This window comes from Haliotis cracherodii, unplaced genomic scaffold (assembly GCF_022045235.1).
Source record: "Haliotis cracherodii isolate W230 unplaced genomic scaffold, xgHalCrac1.p SCAF_3, whole genome shotgun sequence".
In the NCBI taxonomy this organism is placed as follows: Eukaryota; Metazoa; Mollusca; class Gastropoda; order Lepetellida; family Haliotidae; genus Haliotis; species Haliotis cracherodii.
Genome location: NW_027266286.1, coordinates 49129083 through 49148156, shown reverse-complemented (window position 1 = coordinate 49148156; position 19074 = coordinate 49129083). Strand labels below are relative to the sequence as shown.

At 40.2% G+C, this 19074-nt stretch overlaps 2 protein-coding genes across 3 annotated transcripts; one reads left to right on the top strand and one right to left on the bottom strand.

Moving 5' to 3' along the window:
• The first annotated feature begins 2662 nt into the window (after positions 1-2662).
• Positions 2663-5062, top strand: LOC139475099 (uncharacterized). Its single transcript, XM_071258343.1, has 3 exons — positions 2663-2714; positions 2960-3035; positions 3497-5062. Exons 1-3 carry the CDS (start codon positions 2663-2665, stop codon positions 4032-4034), a joined length of 666 nt encoding a protein of 221 aa, XP_071114444.1. The 3' UTR covers positions 4035-5062.
• Positions 5063-11166: 6104 nt separating this feature from the next.
• Positions 11167-18872, bottom strand: LOC139474586 (uncharacterized). Of its 2 annotated transcripts, XM_071257655.1 has the most exons (7): positions 18752-18872; positions 18389-18445; positions 17738-17809; positions 17197-17253; positions 16717-16752; positions 13931-14018; positions 11167-12831 (listed from the first exon to the last, which is right to left on the bottom strand). In XM_071257655.1, the coding sequence occupies exons 1-7, from the start codon at positions 18819-18821 to the stop codon at positions 12090-12092; spliced, it is 1122 nt and encodes a 373-aa protein (XP_071113756.1). In that variant the 5' UTR covers positions 18822-18872; the 3' UTR covers positions 11167-12089. The 2 variants fall into 2 exon arrangements, with proteins under 2 accessions (XP_071113756.1, XP_071113757.1); XM_071257656.1 differs by lacking the exon at positions 16717-16752.
• Between the last annotated feature and the right edge of the window lie 202 nt (positions 18873-19074).

Below are 19074 nucleotides of genomic sequence, written 5' to 3'. Positions count from 1 at the left end.
TACCAGGCGATGTTGAACAATAGAACCTGAATGAACATAGACCCGAAATCCTGAAATCAATGTGATTATTTTCTCCTTTATACTCTGACATTAAGAGCACACTATAAAATTGCTTTTCAAACACATTTGCCCTGCAAGGAATCCGGGGTAGGAATGGCTGCGTTTTGACGCACCGTTTGTCGAATATCATGCCACCAACATTTTCAAATAACAAATATCCAATTTATATATCGGATGTTATGTGTAGTCAGGTTCAATGAACTACATACTACATGTGCGTTTCTTTTTTTGAAGAGTGTACATTGTGTATGATATCTTGACAATTGCATAAACCCGAATTTGGTACACTTTTACCACTGAGGGTCCTGGTCACTTTAACAATATCGCACAAAACTAACGAAAAAAATATGGACGGGAGAAAAATAAAAAAATATGTTATGGAGTCCTGATATTTTAAAACAACCTAAAGGCAAGGAAACAGGAAGCTGTTACCGAAAAAACGGAAATGAAAACATTCAAATAATCAGAGCAAAAGTAAAAGATCAAACATTAACATTACGTTATAATTATTCATGCGATTCGATCATGTTTCGTGCACATTCACTTATTTGTTTATTAAGGTGTTGACATTTTGTCCGCGAAGAAGGAAATCGAATTTGATTTCTGAAACAAGTGAACATACAAAGCGAAAGGAAATCATTTGCTTCATAATACTTAATGGAGTAACAGGGCTACACCATACACTACGAAAGGCTACTTTGTGACGCTGGTGTAAAGACGATGTGAGTAAACTGCTTTGGTTGATCGCAAAGTGTCAGTTTTAAGAAAGTGATGCTATTTCTCTATGCTATATCGTTATTGTATTGCGTCTTCCAATATCCTGTAAGTTATTCGAATATGCTTATTACAACATCGTCTCAATTCTATAGTTTTCCCCATATGTTTACCTGCAACAGAATACAGCTTGAGCAAACTTCAGCTACATGTTTATGTGGCGGCGATCTGTAAATAATCAAATCTTTACCAGACAAATCCGTGATTGACATGAAAATAATCCACGCCATGTGATGACATGTTATGAACCAGTTCCAATAAGTCTGACACCCGATCAATTCAGTCACATCGTGCGACAAGCATATGTTACTGAGAACCAATTCTAACACGGATTCCCAACGGAGGTGGCGTATACTCGATACTGCGAAAGCGTCCAAGGGTTTGATTCTAAAAGAAAAACGTGGGATGATTAATTGACTGCTAATTGAAAAATGTGATAGTATGTTACTAATTATGGCTAATATGTGTGTTACAATTTATAGGCACATAGGCAGTAATTCAGATCTATCGTGTCTAAAGTGTGATGCGAGTAGCTTTGCACATTGCAAATATAATGATAGATATACGATTATGAATATGGAACATACATATTGCGACATATTAAGAGGGGTGGAGTCTTATCTGTTAATGATTTCCCGCCCTGAATTGATTACTTGTCACTGATAGAATAAAAGGTGATTGTAATCATTAATTCACGTGGAACTCATATTCCCAACATCAAGCTGTCACATTTTACCAACCGATCGAAACCAGGAGAATCTGCAAATCCCGTGTTGTAAAGCAGGATCTCTAGAAATATAGCTACCCAGTCTCAAACAAGGAGCATATATGTATGGTTTAATAGGTTCGATGACTCTGGCTCCAGTAATCGTGTAATGTTGGGGGCAGTCGGGTAGCCTAGTGGTTAAAGTGTTCGCTCGTCACGCCGAAGACCCGGGTTCGAATCCCGACATGGGTACACTGTGTGAAGCCTATTTCTGGTGACTCCCGCCGTAATATTGCTGAAATATTGCTGAAAGCGGCGTAAGACCAAACTCACTCAATCACTCATTCGTGTAATTTTGGGTGCAAAGAGGCAATCAAGTGAATGAATGAATGCTTCATTTGGCAAAGGGTCATCGGCACATTATACAATAACATAATATCATACGAGATAGCGTCACAACAATAGGGTAATGTTTAATTTACAAAAAGATACAATTTTCTTAGCGTCACGTATTACAAGGAAAAAGAAAGCACGGAAATTAAACTAGTATAAACGTTGGACGTTATGAATATTTGCTGAAGTTAGCAATTAAACAAAGTTTGCTTCCGGCGGGTTTCACAATAATATGTCGCCAGAATATGTTCCCTGAGATTATCATTAAAAGGACTAATATAAACAGAAGTATAATTGATTTTCTAATACAGGGATTACACACGGTGGACATTATCTCTCACATCTGGGAATGCTAAACGTTCTGCCTTCGGAAATCATGAGATCATTAGCTGAGCATCGGAACTGGGAAATGACACTTCTATATGGTTTAATACTAAAAACTGATATATAATATTCAAACATGTTATTATCTTTTAAGATTCTGTACAGACTTACACTAGAATTTGTATGTATACTTTCTACATACAAAGGATTATCAACATCAGTACATCTCTCTTTAAACTTTAACGTAATTTGTTGTGTGTAGAAAATGACCTCGTAATCCAATATTCTCCAAATCCATAGCTGAATAACTTTATAGATTTAAGAGATTCCAGTGGTCCAAGCTCAACCTAGGGTGTGCTAATATCATTATGTGTAATAATTCACGTTTTTCTTCCACAGAATCCCATGAACACTACGGAAGCCCAAGTAAATGGCACGGCAGCATGTCCTCCAAATGGTAAAACCGTGTTAGCGTAATCGAAATGGTAATAGATGTAAAGGGGAAAATGGAAGCTATCAATATCACATCTGAAACTGTTGTGTAAAGCATTTCATAATAGTTTTACTTTGCCTTTTAGGGACTACACAATTTGTGTGCAGGTGCAGATTATTAGATAGCGAGAGGTACGGGTGTGGGGTGGTCAGGGGAGAGATGGTTGATCCCTGAGGCTATAGTTGTAATGTCTTCCACCTTTTACTCAGTAGGTGTGACCGTGTTGACCCTCTCTACCCTACTTGGGCTGCTGCTCATGGTTGTATTTATTCTGGTGGTGTACATGTAAGTACTTTCGCCTCTCAACTATCACATGCCTTTAATAGGGGACAATGCTCCACAACGAGGTATCAAATTTTGTTCTAGATCAAAACGTTGATCTCTGCATAATTATTGTATTGATCAACTTCCATAGTGATAAACACCACAATTTTAGCTAACAAATAAAGCGGATATAAATAAAATAACTTGATTCAAATTTGATAGGACTGTCAAATGTCCCGAGCGAAGTTTCCCGTATATTTGAAGTTATCGAGTCTACTTTATACGATAGATTCTAAGACCATGTTAATGTTAATGTTGTTGTATATTTTGGATAAGAAATATTGACACCTCAGAAAAACGATGTTGTGATATATGACCTTAATTAATACATAGCCGTTCATTGATTACTACATCACTGAAGAAAAACGATGTGACGTTAAGGTTAAACTCACACATATCTCGATGTTTCAATTTCTTTTAAGATTGAAAGTAAGAGTAGCTACGCCAAAACATGGACGACTCAATCTTAGTATGGTCAATGCACAACCTCCAACTGAAATTAAGGACATGGGACAGACTGTGGGTACGCAAGTCAATCTCGGCGACTTTTTGGGCCATAACATTGCTGCCATACCAGAAGCTGAAGACATAACAATGCGGGACAAACCTAACATGGCATCGGACCAAGCCATTTACCACTCCCTCCTGGAAGGATATGAAACCGACAGAGTGTCACATCCCTATGAAGATGTTGAATGTACAAAGACAACACTGAGGCCGTTTACACCGGCCACCCTAAACACTTGCTTTGAGAATTCTACTGGCCTGAATGCTCACCGAAAGCAGGTTCCATGGACTATGAGGGGAGAAGGATCTGAGATGCATGACACAGAACAAGGCGCCGATTCCATTCCGATCAGTGCTGTAGACCCCATCCTTTCCCCGGAGGCACCTGTCAAACTAGGGAATATACCAGAACAAAACCCTGAATGTTATTACTCACTTATCACCCATTTATGAAATAGGCGAAATGCCGGGTTTGTGTGACAGTCGTCTTCCTTCACAAGAGAAAACATCAAGCGTGCATCCGCGTGGAACTCTTGAACAAGACAGTGTTGCAAGTTTTCGAATTGTTCGTCGAAATATGGTAACGGTTCTTGATGTCGGATATGATAAAGTGTGTAGCTGTAAAACATGATGACAAATATATGACACGAGATGTCACAACATTGTCTGATTCTTTTAGGGGGATTAGGCTCGGACAATTTGATTCACCACTTCAAACACCACTTTGCCTACTAAATCACTTTTAATGATGTCATTCAGTTGTTAGTTTCACAATGGACAACAGAGTGGAGCGTAGTCCCCCTTTTTGCTTCTTCAAACGCCTTTCGTAAAAAATATGCCCGTGAAATCCGACGAAGACGCTGTAAAATCTACACATGCATTTAAACAAGTGACCTTTTCAACAACGGACGTCAACTCTGCCTAGCCATTCGACCAATATCGGGTGAAAGTGTTGTATGTGTTGACATTTCTGTATTTTCTACTTTGTGCTTTATTGCTTTGCTTCCTGGATATTTCAATGTTTGATTTCTTCCTGATCAATACATATGATTCATAATCCCAGTAATTCAAAGGGACGTGCTATCATCAAGTATGTTTGTGGATGGACCCGTGTTTATCATCCGACATCGATTCAAATTACGGAAAAGAGTCATATGATCATGCCAAAAGACTTTTATCCTGCAAAAATCATGCAGAACATTAATGTTTACGTGGTTAAATAATTTCAAACAGTGAAGGTAAATGTTCATGTATATCTGACAAGTAAATACCGGCTGATTTATACATGTACCTGTAAGTTGATAGAACGTTGCGGTACAGTTTGGAAGATGCGTGCCTGGACAACTCATCTACTGGATGTTCCTTTTATGCTTACACCCGTGGCTTACATACGCTAGGCTGTTTTGTATAATGTGAATGTGAATGTATCATATTAAGAAAATGGACTTACTAAAGATAGTTATCGAGTCTCACTAAACGGCTTGAATACCTCTAGCTACACCTGGTCTATTTACATTGCAGTGTAATTCTCTTTTTGCACATGCCATTACAACGTCTTCATAAGTCTAGCGAAACAAACAGTTCATGGGTTATATAAACATTGTATCGTGCCTTGTGGATTTGTTACTCAAAACCTACAGTCAAGCCGTAGGTGAAATGGTCGCTCGACGGCTGCCTTTTATCGGAAGCTTTAGGCGTAGGTACAGTGGAACCGATAGTAATCAGTGTTATCAGTAAACTCGCAATTGAGTGTCATTTTCCTTCTTCCGCAGACCGCCTCCGTGGTCTAGTGGTAGAGCGTCTGCCCGGAGAGCGGAAGGTCCGGGGTTCGATACCCGGCCGCGTCATACCAAAAGACGTTAAAAGATGGTACTTGTTGTTACCCTGTATGGCGCTCGGCATTAAGGGGCTAAAACAAGGACTGGTCGGCTCAGAGTCAGTATACTGTGTCTGAGTGGGATATTCATGTTAAACTGCGGCATAGTATCTCAGTGAGCTAGCACTATAAATCGGCTCAGTCCGGACTAGTACAAGCAACCACACAAACACACGTGCACGTCGCTATATATAAGTGCAATAATCTTGGACGCGACGTTAAACGTTAAACCTCACCTCACCTCCTACTTCCGCCTTGGTAATGATAAAACAAAATATTAATTTGTACACATACATCCACTGTATCTTGCAAAACATAATTAATTCAAATTGAAAGCACATACACTTTCCTGTTGAATTTAATCCGTAAGAGTAATTTGGGTGAACTTTCACACGAAACCTGCTCGGTGTAAGTTTTCCTCCACTTATCATATTGTAATTTTCCCTTTAGCTTTCCTGTTATTGGGAACACCCGGACGTTGAAAGGTTAATATTTAAAAGCGACACAGCTGTGTGAACATGAATACTATATTTTTTTTGTACATATTTTCCTCTAAACCTCTGACTCGTGCCATTATTTGATATGATAGTGAAGAAACGTGTGCACCGAGGATAATAGGTTTAACTACAACCCTGATATGATTCACGGGAGAACAAATAGAGCTGTATTCCTTGTAGGCACGTACACACAAAGCAGTTTGTCTGATTCAGTTTGATTACATACACACCACCGTGACAATACGGACAATGAATTGTATCAAGTTTCACTCACGCACTGTAGTAAGCTACCGGACAAAAGAAAGTATACTCTTAAAATTGGATTTGACCAAATTATTGCAAACGTTGTCAAATCGGCTGAAAACAGTGCAAATTTAAGGTCCAAATCAAATCCAAACTTATCATACCCGTATCAAATACATCCCTATCGATAAACCATTAATCGTTTGTATGTTGCATTTATAGCCACCAAAAACATCGATGGGTACTTTATTTTGTCCGGCAGTTTATAATTCATATTTGAAGTAATAGAATATTCAACATTACAGTGATGCTACAGGTCGAAGTAAACGTTAGTCTTTGAAACTTTCTGCATCAACATGCATTTGAGCATATTTCCTATTTTGTCTGCATCAAATGATACTAAGGGAAAAATAAATGCAATTTAAATTAAGTGAATTGTGCCTGCATTCAGAATTTCTTCTCGTATTACTGCAAGTTTGAACATGTGTTGTGGTTGACATGGTATTCTTGTACGTACGCTTCTGTGACAAGCAGTGCGGTATATCGTCGCAGTCCGTGGTTTATTCCAGCACATTACACGCTATAGTTGCACGTTTTTTTTTCAGTTTATGCATCTGCGTGTGCTTCTGAAACCTTACATCTAAACTATTTCATTATGACGTGCTTGCCAAAGAACGGTTTTGACCACATTGTTCAGTACACATTACACAAGGCACACATTTAGATATAAATTTATCATCACGCGCATACCATATGGTTATTATATGAAGATTTACTCATATTCAAGAGAGATTAGATTGGTTCGATTCACAAATGAAAATACTGGTATTTTGTGTGAACCGATGCTCATGAACGCATCACATATGACATAATAGATAGATGACTCGAGATGTACCATTTTATCCTCGTGCAGGATTAGTGTGTACAGTTTGGAAATAACGTGTAGCATATTGTGATAAGAATAAAGACAATCTATGGTAACACTTGGAAACACATATTCTCAACGTACATCCTTCTCAATATGACCCGTGAAGATTCCGGGATAGAATAGGTCTTCAGCAACCAATGCTTGCCGTAAAAGGCGACTATGCTTGTCGTAAAAGGCGACTAACGGGATCGGGTGGTCAGGCTCGCTGACTTGGTTGATGCATGGTTATCAATCCCAATTGCGTGGATCGATGCTCATGATATTAAGCACTGGATTGTTAAACAACCAACCTACCAACCAACTTCTCAATATGTTTCTATGGTTCGCGTTTCTTTTAGCGGTGAGTATACTAGTATTTGTCTAGTCACCGAAAACTACATCTAAACGCCTATTATCTCGCTCGCTCTGGTATCTTACCGTTTCTTTTCGGACCTCTACCACCGTAGGACCCTGCGTTACAACTAGTTTCCTGTAACCTATGCTTGTAAGAGGTGACAAATAGTGTATTGTCAAATAATAGTTATAACATTTTGATGCTCTCACAATAACTCTAAATAAAATAGTATAGTTGATGTACTGTCCATCGTCGACAAGTTTTTATGCAGTCTAAATGTATTTATTATTCAGGTATAACTTCTCGTCACGATATGGCTGCCATATTGCCGATGTGACGTTCATTTTGAACTCACCCATGATCACACATAATTGGAATAGATTACCTGACGAGACAGTTCTGATGCTGAGAGATAGTTTTAAAGAGAAAGCGTATAAACAACGTATGAATATCAATCCTTCAGATAAACTTCACTGGATGCAACCTTTCGTTCAAATGACGTAATGTAATAAGTATGTGACATCATGAACAATGGATGGATTCATGTGGTATTTCCCTCAACAATTAAGCACTGTGACGTCATGTGGCTTCACTTGACCAATCGGTATTGAGAATGTGTACATATCGGAAAGTTTATAACACACGATTATTCTGCCCTCATGGGTAATATATAACATGGTTGAGCTTGGGCCGATACTCGAATACCACGTCACAATACATTGAGCCTTAACGTCTATCATAGAATTGAAATTGAAAGTTGAAGGTATTAATATCCATACGTCAACAAGGAAAACTTATTCGCTATTCGATCATAAATATAATATTGGGTAAAATTATTAACTGATAACATTTCACAACATTTTCCTGGTTTAAGTTGAATGATTATTCATGTTCTTTGTGGCCAATCGGGTTCCCTTCCTGCCTGAATGATAATGTGTTCTTTTATCACAGAAAAGGATGTCGTTTCAATCACAGGTTGGCCAAATATTTTAACATCGAAAATCGTGACAATATCAAATGCCTTAATTTCTATTACGCCATTTTGAACATCCGTTTAATAACATCACAGTCATTCAGCATAATGAGCCTGCGCGATGTGATGCAGGTCGCAGACGTTACCACATTGGTTCGATGTAAAACACAGATAAGGTGCTGATAAACCAAGGATCCTTATCAAGTTGGATTCGAACCCACGATCAGCAGATCCTGGCACGACTTATGAACGCAACTTCGCACAGCCGGATCTCTGATCTCTGGTTCCAGATCAAATGATTGTGGGGGCACGGGTGGCCCAGTCGTCTAAGGCGCCGCGATTCGCTGTGCAGAGTTGCGTCCCTTGGGCACGCCAGAAACCTATGATTGTGGGTTCGAATCCCGGTTCGCCCCAATTATGTTTCTAGGTTTGTCAGCTCCATATCCGTGCTCGTGGGTTTCACCGAAGAGGTAAACGTCTGAGACCTGCATCACTTGGGGTTTTCCTCCCACATTAAGCTGACACGCCGTGGAATAATGTTAAAAGCGGCGTTAAACACAACTCACTCACTCACTCAAATGATTGTATAAAGCGGTTACTGGGTGTGACGATGAGCTACCTTTGAATAGTAACCTTTTCCTTATGTCATTGCTTGACACATAGCTAGTCTTTTATGCGACGTTGAAAGACATTAGTTAGAAGGCTATAGAAATCTAAAAGCGACAAAACCCTTTCTATAATCATAAGAAATGTTTGCTTAAAGCATAGTCCATTAAAGAATCTAAGGCGTGATTGTGTTTATGAATCACCATCAAATAATGAGGATTCATTTATCATGCCCCACCGGTTGCACACGTCAATAACACATGCAAAGAACTTCCTTGTTCTCACGGCCTGTTGGCTTGTTGTGAAACAGGTGGATCTATTCTTGTCTGCCTCAAGTTTCTATGAGAAAACGTTATTACTCTCCGCTTGGTGACACAACCTTCATTTCATTGTTTGGGTTATGTTTATAGTCGGGGCCTCAACTCGACTCCGTTTTATATTACACTCCAGTGTTTTGTTCGCTTGTGATTATGTTAATGAAGTACTTGAAAATCCGTTTACAAAAGTATGCCGAATGAATATGGGTAGAGCAGGTTTTCCTCTCGTGTTGAGTTACAGGTTGACACACGAGGTAGACAATCGTGTTCTGATGCACTGGTTTTAAACCTGTTTTATAAATTATATCCGTGTAGAGAACCTGCGTTCAAGTGTAGGCAGAGGCATATGTACAAGTACGTCGTTTAAAGTGATATTGCACTTTGTGAAAATACATGAAACAAACCATGGGAATTCGAGTCGGACTTTGCGTTAAGGAGACCTTTGTTTGTTAATAGATGATCAATTTACGTCAACGTTAATTTAAGACTAAAGGTCGCCTATAATATGCCAGGTTTATTGAGATAAGGAATCAATCGATACCTGTTTATTATGTGCTTTGTTTGTCTGACTGAAAACACCGATACGCAACCCATTGTCACTGTGTAGTGAGGGGAGCCAGGTACTTGTATCCCTCTGAGCTACATAACAATTATGCCAGTAAAAATGGGCCTGTAGGGAGATCAATAACGAGCATCACAATTAATACCCATGTTTATGAATCGAACTCGTCTCTCATAATCTTGATGCGCCAACACTTTAACGGTTAGGTTACCCCATCGCCCGTCTTTATAACAAATGGATACTGGTCAAATCCATGCCGTCCTGGGTGGATACACATTGCAGATCCTCCCCCCCCCCCCTCACTGCCACCTGTTTTCACATTTAGGTTAATCTCACATATAGTCGCACCTATTTCACATTAGGCTGATAGAGAGAGGTGCGTGTAGTGCGTATGATTCATATCCAAATTACATTTAACATATATTTTGTTTTAGTGAGTGAGTGTGTGAATATGTTATTACGCCGCTTTTAGCAATATTCAAGCAATATCAGAGCGGTGGACACCAGAAATGTGCTTCATACATTGTAGCCATGTCGGGAATCGAACCCGGGTCTTCGGCGTGACGAGCGAACGCTTTAACCACTAGGCTACCCGACCGCCCCCGATAGAGGATGAAGAATATCTATAGACTGGTAACGATTACCAGTAACAGTGTCAATCTGAAACAAACCGGTGGCCAAGTCGTCTGAGGCGCCGCAATTCGTTGTGCAGGGTTGCGTCCCTCTTGTACGCTAGAAACATATGATTGTGGGTTCGAATCCCGGTTCGCCCCCATTATGTTTGTAGGTTTGTCGGCACCATACCCGTGCTCTTGGGTTTCACTAAAGTGGTAAACGTCTGAGACCTGCATCACTTCAGGCTTTCCTCCCACATTAAGGTGACACACCGCTATATAACAGGAATACTGTTAAATCCAACCCACTCACCCATACAATGCCACGTGGTGATTCGGGGTTAGTGTAGGTCCCTCACAACCTAAAATATTTGCTTGCCATACGCGGTGACTAATTCGATCGGGTGGTCAAGCTCGGTGACTTGATTGCGTGTCGTTGTAACAAGGCGGTGTGGGACGTTCTTCATAAGACCAGTCAGTTGTTTGTCTACCATAAACTTGTTTAATTTTATTTCTGAGTGTGACTTTAAACGACAAACAAACAAAACAAACAATTTGGAGAAGAATTTACTCTCAGATCCTGTTCGACAGCATTAATCAAATTCTAGATGTAAAAACCAAAAACTCTTGACAAAAAACGCTTTCGGCAAACCATGTTTATCTACATATTTGCCGGATAACATAGTATAAAGTATCTAATCGAGGCAACATTCTAACGTGTGCAAGTGCACTTGTCATGAGGAAAACTGTTTTGCAATTTTGTGATAAAGTCTTCCCAGAAAATGATAATGAGGCAAATACCATTGTTGATTTATCACAATAGACGTGTAGTTGGGGGAAGTGTCGATCATTGTTGTCTGTTTTCATATCACAATGAAATGCATCGACAAGCATCTATTTATAAAGCTTAACAATGGGCACCTAACATGACTACCTTTGAAAGCATTTACAGTTGACAGGCTCCACGTTTGTTATGGTGATCATAATACATCATGTATGATTCATCCTGTTTTCCTTGTACACTGTTGCTATGAATGTAACACGTGACACATATTACTACGCATGTAGCAGTAATGTGAGCGCAGCATCGATGTGTGACTTGTAAAATTTCTTAACTACTACGTTAAAAAGTAATTAGATCCATGAAAGGCATGTGTCAACATATTGGAGTAGAACATTTGAAAAGATTTATCTTCTTTTACAAACTTCAAGTGGTATACGGTTGAATGTGCCACTGTTCAATTCTATTTTGCTACTAAATATCAATACAACTCTTAATTGAGTTTTGCTTTCTTACTATTTTGTGCTGATAAGAAAAGGCATAATGAAAAAGCTTGCAACATGGTTGCCAGGGTGACACGAGTGCTGGAGAAAGCTGAATCAAATATATGCAATTAAGAATAGTTGTGCAACAACATGTATATTGATATGTGGGTAATGTTTGTTTGACGAGTGTCATGTTTGGCAAAACCAGTTGTGATGACAAAACGTCCTGACCACATTAGTTTGGTTACTTTACATAATATGGTTCCCTGGACCTGTCTGAATCCTCGGTCCTTCATATGTTAAGGTTTCTTGGATCACTGTACATGCCAAGCTGCATCGATTCTCGAAGACGTTCCTCATTGGTCACAGCATCGTACAGATGTAGCTTCGTGTAGTCATGCTCGGCACCCTTGTTTTCCGGCTCACGGAGGGCAGAGTAGGAGCTGGAAGCAGTATCGCCATAAGGGGGCGGGAGCGTTCCCAGTCCTGTTGGTCCAGGGACTGCATCGGGCGCTTCATAAATTGTCGAGGTTCTGTCTTTTCTATTTCCCGAGTGCCTGATATAAAATAATGAGTTGCTTCCAACATCGGGTTTGTATGGAGGCAGTTCTGACATTTCCATTCCCAGGTGTCCACGGACCACGTCAGACGCTTCATAGATTGTCGAAATGGCGGCTGTCCTACTCTGCAACTGGTGATCCGAGTGTAAGTTGCTGGCAGCATCGGTCTTGTATGGAGTCGCTTCTCGTATTTCCGCTCCAAGATGTCCACGGATAACATCCGACTCTTCATAGATTGCAGAACTGACTTTTTTCCTATTCTGCAACTGGCGGAGATGTTCACGGTAGTTGCTGTGAGCGTTGGTGTTGTATGGCGACATGTCTCGATTGTCCGTGCCCTGGTGTCCACGTGCCACATCTGAATCTTCATAGATAGTAGAATTGATAGAATTTCTTACTCTAGATTTATTGGCCTTGTTACGCTTCACATCCGCATTTTCGTAGTTAGAGGACATGTTGTGTTTCGTGATTTTACTGAAATGAAATTGAAAACAAAGACACTCATGAGTAAAACTAATAACCTTTCAGTCGTAAATCTTGATGTCTTATAGATAGCAATAAAAACGACAAAAGCATTATCATAAGATGTCTCTACTGAAAGCAGAGTCTTCTATACGATTCCGACCATATCATAACCACGTGTTCATGAATCACTATCAAATAGTGATGATACCAGGTGTTCGCGAAAAGGTGAGCGTATCCTGCCCGAAGGATGCAAGCGTCAGAAACACATGTAAAGGCAAGTCAATTTTTCACCTAAAAACACATGAACAAATGATTCAAGTAAAAAAAGTGAGTTGCAAGGGACATACTTTCTGTCACTTTTCTACCATAAAAGTTTGAAGCTTTACTGAGCCATTGTATGTTGTACCCCAGGTCAAACAACTTTTCAGATAGAGTCGTATGCATGGCCATCTTTTAAATCTTCGTAGAAGGAGCACTTCTATTGTAACTTAAATGTTGGGAAATATAGACACCAAATTCACACTTCTTGTTTTGCATGCTGTGTTGTGGAGAGTATTTTGTCACCCTCAATCTTTATAAATATATCTAAATATGAAACGGATGTGGCGGTTTCATTGGTTTTTCTTATTTCTAGTCCAGGTGGGTAAATCAGTTTAAGGGAATGGGCTTTTCGACCATTATTGAACGATATCAGATACTCCACGCCGTCATGTCCACAGGATCACAACCTTCAAATGCGAACCTTGACCATCAATGTGTCATTACAGAGAATTTCTGGTTAGGATATGTCCCAAACCAAATAATCAGTTTCTGTTGTAAGAGGCGGCTAAAGGGGGTCGGGTGGATATCTTTGTGACATTACCTGTTATGAATCGTACCGAGACGGTGTGTTCATGCATCAAGCACTGAGCTGCCTGGCAAACATTTGATCATTTACAGGTCGCCAGGTCGTAGTTGTCAGATTGCTAACTGTGGCTTTAAACACTATCTCTCATTATTGAATACAAGCAACACTTAAGCTCGAGATTAACACTACATGTAATAGCCCGAAGTGACAACCCTACTGAATAGTATCCTCCTTCTTTCTGACTGATCGTTATAGACTCACCAGCATACGATCAAGAGCACAAGGCTGACGATGACTGCTGCTGCACTCGGTGAAGCGGCTGCCACAATCAACACGAACTGTGGAACACCTGAAGCAATAGATTTCAAATGTGTAGGTACTGTTAAAACGCCATTATACAAGCAACCTATTACGTTTTTATCACATGTGTGTTTGTGTAGTCAGAAACACATATTCTGTAACTTTGACACTGATGGGAGAAGTTCTGTTTCATGTGAAACACAATAAAATGTATTTGTTTTAAATTAGTATAAATACCATCCAAGTTGTCATATGGATCAATGTTTGACTAGGATATATTATGTTCTGATTTCCATGACTAGTTTGACTTTGGGTTGCGTTTACAGAAGAATGTTAGGATTTCATGTTTTGACCATTGACACGAGGACACAATGCTAATTCAGTTGCTGTCAAGTTGATCTCCCCGTGTGCATACATCTTGGGGAATATCATGCAAAGTAGTTTGGAATGCAGTCGTTACGCTGGTGCAATGATCAGACTGGCCGAATGGAGTAAGCGACTTGGCAGGAGTGAGTGAGTGAGTGAGTGAGTGAGTGAGTGAGTATGGTTTTACACCGCTTTTAGCAATATTCCAGCAATATCACGGCGGGGACACCAGAAATTGGTTTCACACATTGTACCCATGTCGGGAATCGAACCCGGATCTTCGGCGTGACGAGCGAAGGCTTCAACCACTAGGCTACCCGACCGCCCCCCTGGTAGGAGTAATTAAGTGGACATATACACATGTAGATATCCATATCATGGACATGTTATTGTCCCTCACCTCAGTCATTCTTATTCCATAGGTTGTTATATGGCAGTATATTCTATTGTTTAACAAAGATTGTAAATGTGCTCATTGCTTTGTGTTTGGACAGTGATTAGTCGTCAAAACTGTTGTACCTTTTAATGCAAGCAGTCGTCAGGAAGTCACTATAATTAGATGCAAATGTGGTGTGTAAACTTTGTCTAAGGCGCCGCGATTCGCTGTTCATTGAAATATGGTACACAGGAGGAGCTAAACGCAAATTCATTCTATGTATTGGTGCATATACATACACTCTTAAAAAAGAAGCGCACAGGTAGTATGTAGTTCATTGAACCTGACTACACAAAACATCCGGTATAAAAATTGGATATTATGTTATTTGAAAATGTTGGTGGCCTGATATTTGACAAAAGGTGCGCCAAAACGCGGCCACTGTCGATATGCAATGTCTTAAACGGCATTGTTTTCACTCTTGTTCAAAAATGTCATGGAGAAAAAAAGTAAAGCAAAATGCACGTGCAAGTTGTGGCATTCGTAACTCGTGGTAGTGGCTATAAAAAGGCAAGCATAAGCCAATAATTTGTCATTCAAATTCGAAAATGCCGAGACTCAAAGCTGCCGATCGGAACGTCCCCATAGGACGTATCCAAAAAGGGGAATCGCAGTCTTCTGTTGCACGGCACTTCCACGTCCACTACAGCACCATTTGCTCCCTTTGTGACCGATACACACAGTTCAATTCCACTGCAGACCGTCCGAGAACCTGCCGACCAAGAGTTACCACCCCTGCACAGGATCGCTACATTCGACTGTTCCACCTACGTCATCGCAATGCCACAGCTACGGAGACTGCAGTACGCATCACTGGTTTGAGGAGGATATCGGACCAGACTGTCAGGAAGCATCTTCGCAAGGCTCGAATCCGACCTAGAAGACCAGTTATCGTCCCTGTTTTGCAACAGATCCATCGACAGCGACGCTTGCGTTGGTAACATACACATGCCTTGGAATTTGGGAAACTGGAGGCGAGTGTGGTTTAGCGATGAATCACGATAACTTCTTCACCGGCAGGATGGCAGACAACGTGTTTATCGTCGTCGAAATGAACTTTTTGCCCCACATTGTGTACGCGAATTCGACAGATTCGGTGGCGGTAGTGTCATGGTGTGAGGGCCATATCCTACACCACGATATCTGACTCGGTTGTGGTTCAGGGAAATTTGACAGGAAATCACTACATGAATCAAATTCTTCAACCTCACCTTCTTTCAATCACTGACCGTCAGAGGGAGCTTTTTTACCAGGACAACGCTCAACCGCACACAGCCTGTGTCACGGAAGACACATCAACGACTTGCCCTGGCCGTCGAGATCTTCAGATCGAACACCTCTGGGAGACACTCCCACAACTGGCCAACGCGTTACAAGCAGACTGGCCCAGAATTCCGCAGGACAGAATTCGTGCATTTATCCAGTCAGTGCGGTGGAGATGCATTGCTGCCCGGGCCGGTCACACGAGATACTGAGTTCAGCGCAACCTTGTGGCCTTATGTGTCATGACAATGAACAGTTGTCAATGCCTGTGTACAACGACAACATGTGACTATCGAGCTCCAAAATTTCATATTTGTAACTATGATATTAATTTGAATATATCGACTTTATTAGGTACAATAAATTTCCTATCTACCTGTGCGTTTCATTTTTTGAAGAGTGTATATAAACAAAAATCACTTATTTCTATATACCCACACACCGATGCATAACTTATGATGCTCTTTGTTTCATTGAATACTTATCACGAGTGGGTATGGTCTTTCGCCATTATCACCGTTCAAGGCAAATAACGGCAGGCATTTTTAGAACGGGCTTCGCAAATATTACCCATATGCAGAATCGAACAGGGGTGTTCTGCGTTAGTTTTCGATGTGTGAATGGTATTAAAGTCATATACTGAAGCGATTGTGAAAGTTGATAAGAGTTGTAAATCGTATACTTGTATTCTCATAGCCTGGGGAAGTTGAGGTGGTTGCTTATGAAAAATCAAAAGTATAAAGAAATGATAACGTGATATCCTACCAGTTTTACGTACATCAAAATTCCATGTGTTTAGCGTTGTCATGCATCGAGATGTGCATACGTACAAAGTAAATAAGAAATGCGTATTTCACATTATATTTATCTAGTTTCCTGCACTCACTCAATCACCCACCGACTCACCCACCAACACACCCACTCACTCACTCACTCACTCAAAAAGTCATTTTCGGGGTTCAGGTACTTGTTATGTTCGCCAAAGCATTATGCCAATATCTCGTTATCATTTGTGAAGTTTGTAACAATACAAAAGTACTGCACAAGGAAGAAGTGAATTTATAGACGTTCACCAGAACGCAGAACTGACACTGTGATTAGTAAGCCTCCTTACATCTATAACGCATTTCAACATACACTCGTTGATTGGGTTGATGGTTACCTTTTGATGTAGTTGAGGTCATGATCGTTTGGTCAGTTGAGGTCTCTCTCTGTGTCGCTGAAAAGATAGAAACAAAAAACATACGCACAACCTAGTAAGCCATAATGACAAAATCATTTAATTTCCATGTATGAAACTTACAGGTATTCGACTTTGTCAGTGGACGATCCCTATACAATTTATTTAACTGGTGCCTTGAATGGTACACATATTCTGTTGCAAAATCATCATATTCAATATTCTAAGCTTTTTGCACTGTCAACAAGTTGAAGTACAATACATTGTACTAATTACCATCCATACATGTATGTGTTCAGCAAAAGATACCGTGTCTTGCTTAGAATCATTTATTGTCATTTTACATTGTGTGAATGAAATAATTTCAAACAAGCACATGTCTACAAATGACACTACTTAATCATTTTGTAATTTGCAATCATGTTTGACAAACATTATAAATGCCACAGGTGCCCACTGAATAGCCTTTCGTTCAGTACTTCTAACATGATCCAACTCTAGCTGACAGATTAAACCTACTAACGCGACAGAGACGTCTGGACACTGGAGTTTGTGGGAGTTGTTCTCACGGTTAAAGTTGAGGCGTCTGTCGAACCTGTTGAAAAGTATCGAAAGTCATGTGCATGTATATAAGAGTATAAAATAATCACACAACACGAATATGGTCAATGTCGTCAATGGAATGTACGAATGCAGAACTCTTTTATCTCCTAGAAAAAGTACAAAATTCGTTATGACTTCGTGATATACGGATACATTAAGGATATGTGCACTGATGGCAAAATTCTCTTCCTCGCATGATAACATGAACATGGCATTTGCCAAATGGATGGGAATATATCATGCATTCTAGGCAGAAGCTACAACTGTGTACATTGTACTTGGGACCCGTGATGATCAGGGGTATAATAGGTCCTCAACAACCCATGTTTGCCGTAAAAGGCGACTATGCTTGTCATAAGAGGCTACTAACGGGATCGGGTGGTCAGACTCGCTGACTTCGTTGATGCATGTCATCGATCCCTATTACGTGGATCGATGCTCATGATATTAATCACTGGATTGTCTGGTCCAGACTCGATTATTTACAGCCCGCCGTCATATAGCTGGAATATTGCTCGGTGCGGCGTTAAACAACCAGCTTACCAACCAACCAACCATTGTACCAAATTACCTGACGTAGTGGTACTAGAGATGGATGTATTAGATCCTTGTTCCGTTGTGGCGTTGGCTAAAAGGAAAAAATATACGTATTACTTTTCTTATTATTGTTGCATCTAATAGATAGACAAAAAAATAAGCTAGATCACTGATGCTGAAGATAGGTAGGTAGGAGTAAGAACTAGAAATCACGTGTTTGTATTCAACCTTCCTTGTACATGCATGTATGCCTGTGTACCTAGGTCCCTTCATGCATGTATGTCTTTGTACCTGGGTCCATTGACGCTGACTGAGGTGACTGGTCGACATGCATGTATCTGTGGACCCAGTTTCGTAATTGTACAATTGAACGTTTAAAATATTCAGGCAAACTTACCTGTGGAAATGTGCAAACACCGCATGCTGAATAGCAAACAAGCCCAAAAGGCAAAACTGTTAGTGCCCATTTCTTATCGGATCGTGGAGAACAAGGAACCACACAGTTGCACTAGCATGTCTTTCTCCGCTCAGCTAGTATTGCAAAATGGCACACCCAGCCTGTCTATCTATCCCGTCAAATCCAATCGATCTATAATAACGTCATTAAATCATAAATATTAATTACTGATTAACATTGTCAGATTTTCGTTTTCCTTGATCAACCCATGTCAGGTATATCTTGTATCAAATCAAACATGTGTTGACTACCAATCGCGACCG

Coding starts and splice junctions, on each gene's coding strand:
- LOC139475099 (XM_071258343.1), top strand. CDS start 2,663: ATGAACACTACGGAAGCCCAAGTAAATGGCACGGCAGCATGTCCTCCA. Junction 2,715..2,959: donor GGCAGCATGTCCTCCAAATG/GTAAAACCGTGT, acceptor CCTTTTACTCAG/TAGGTGTGACCGTGTTGACC. Junction 3,036..3,496: donor TTTATTCTGGTGGTGTACAT/GTAAGTACTTTC, acceptor ATTTCTTTTAAG/ATTGAAAGTAAGAGTAGCTA.
- LOC139474586 (XM_071257655.1), bottom strand. CDS start 18,821: ATGGGCACTAACAGTTTTGCCTTTTGGGCTTGTTTGCTATTCAGCATG. Junction 18,446..18,751: donor GTGTTTGCACATTTCCACAG/GTAAGTTTGCCT, acceptor TTTTCCTTTTAG/CCAACGCCACAACGGAACAA. Junction 17,254..17,737: donor TGTCCAGACGTCTCTGTCGC/GTTAGTAGGTTT, acceptor CTATCTTTTCAG/CGACACAGAGAGAGACCTCA.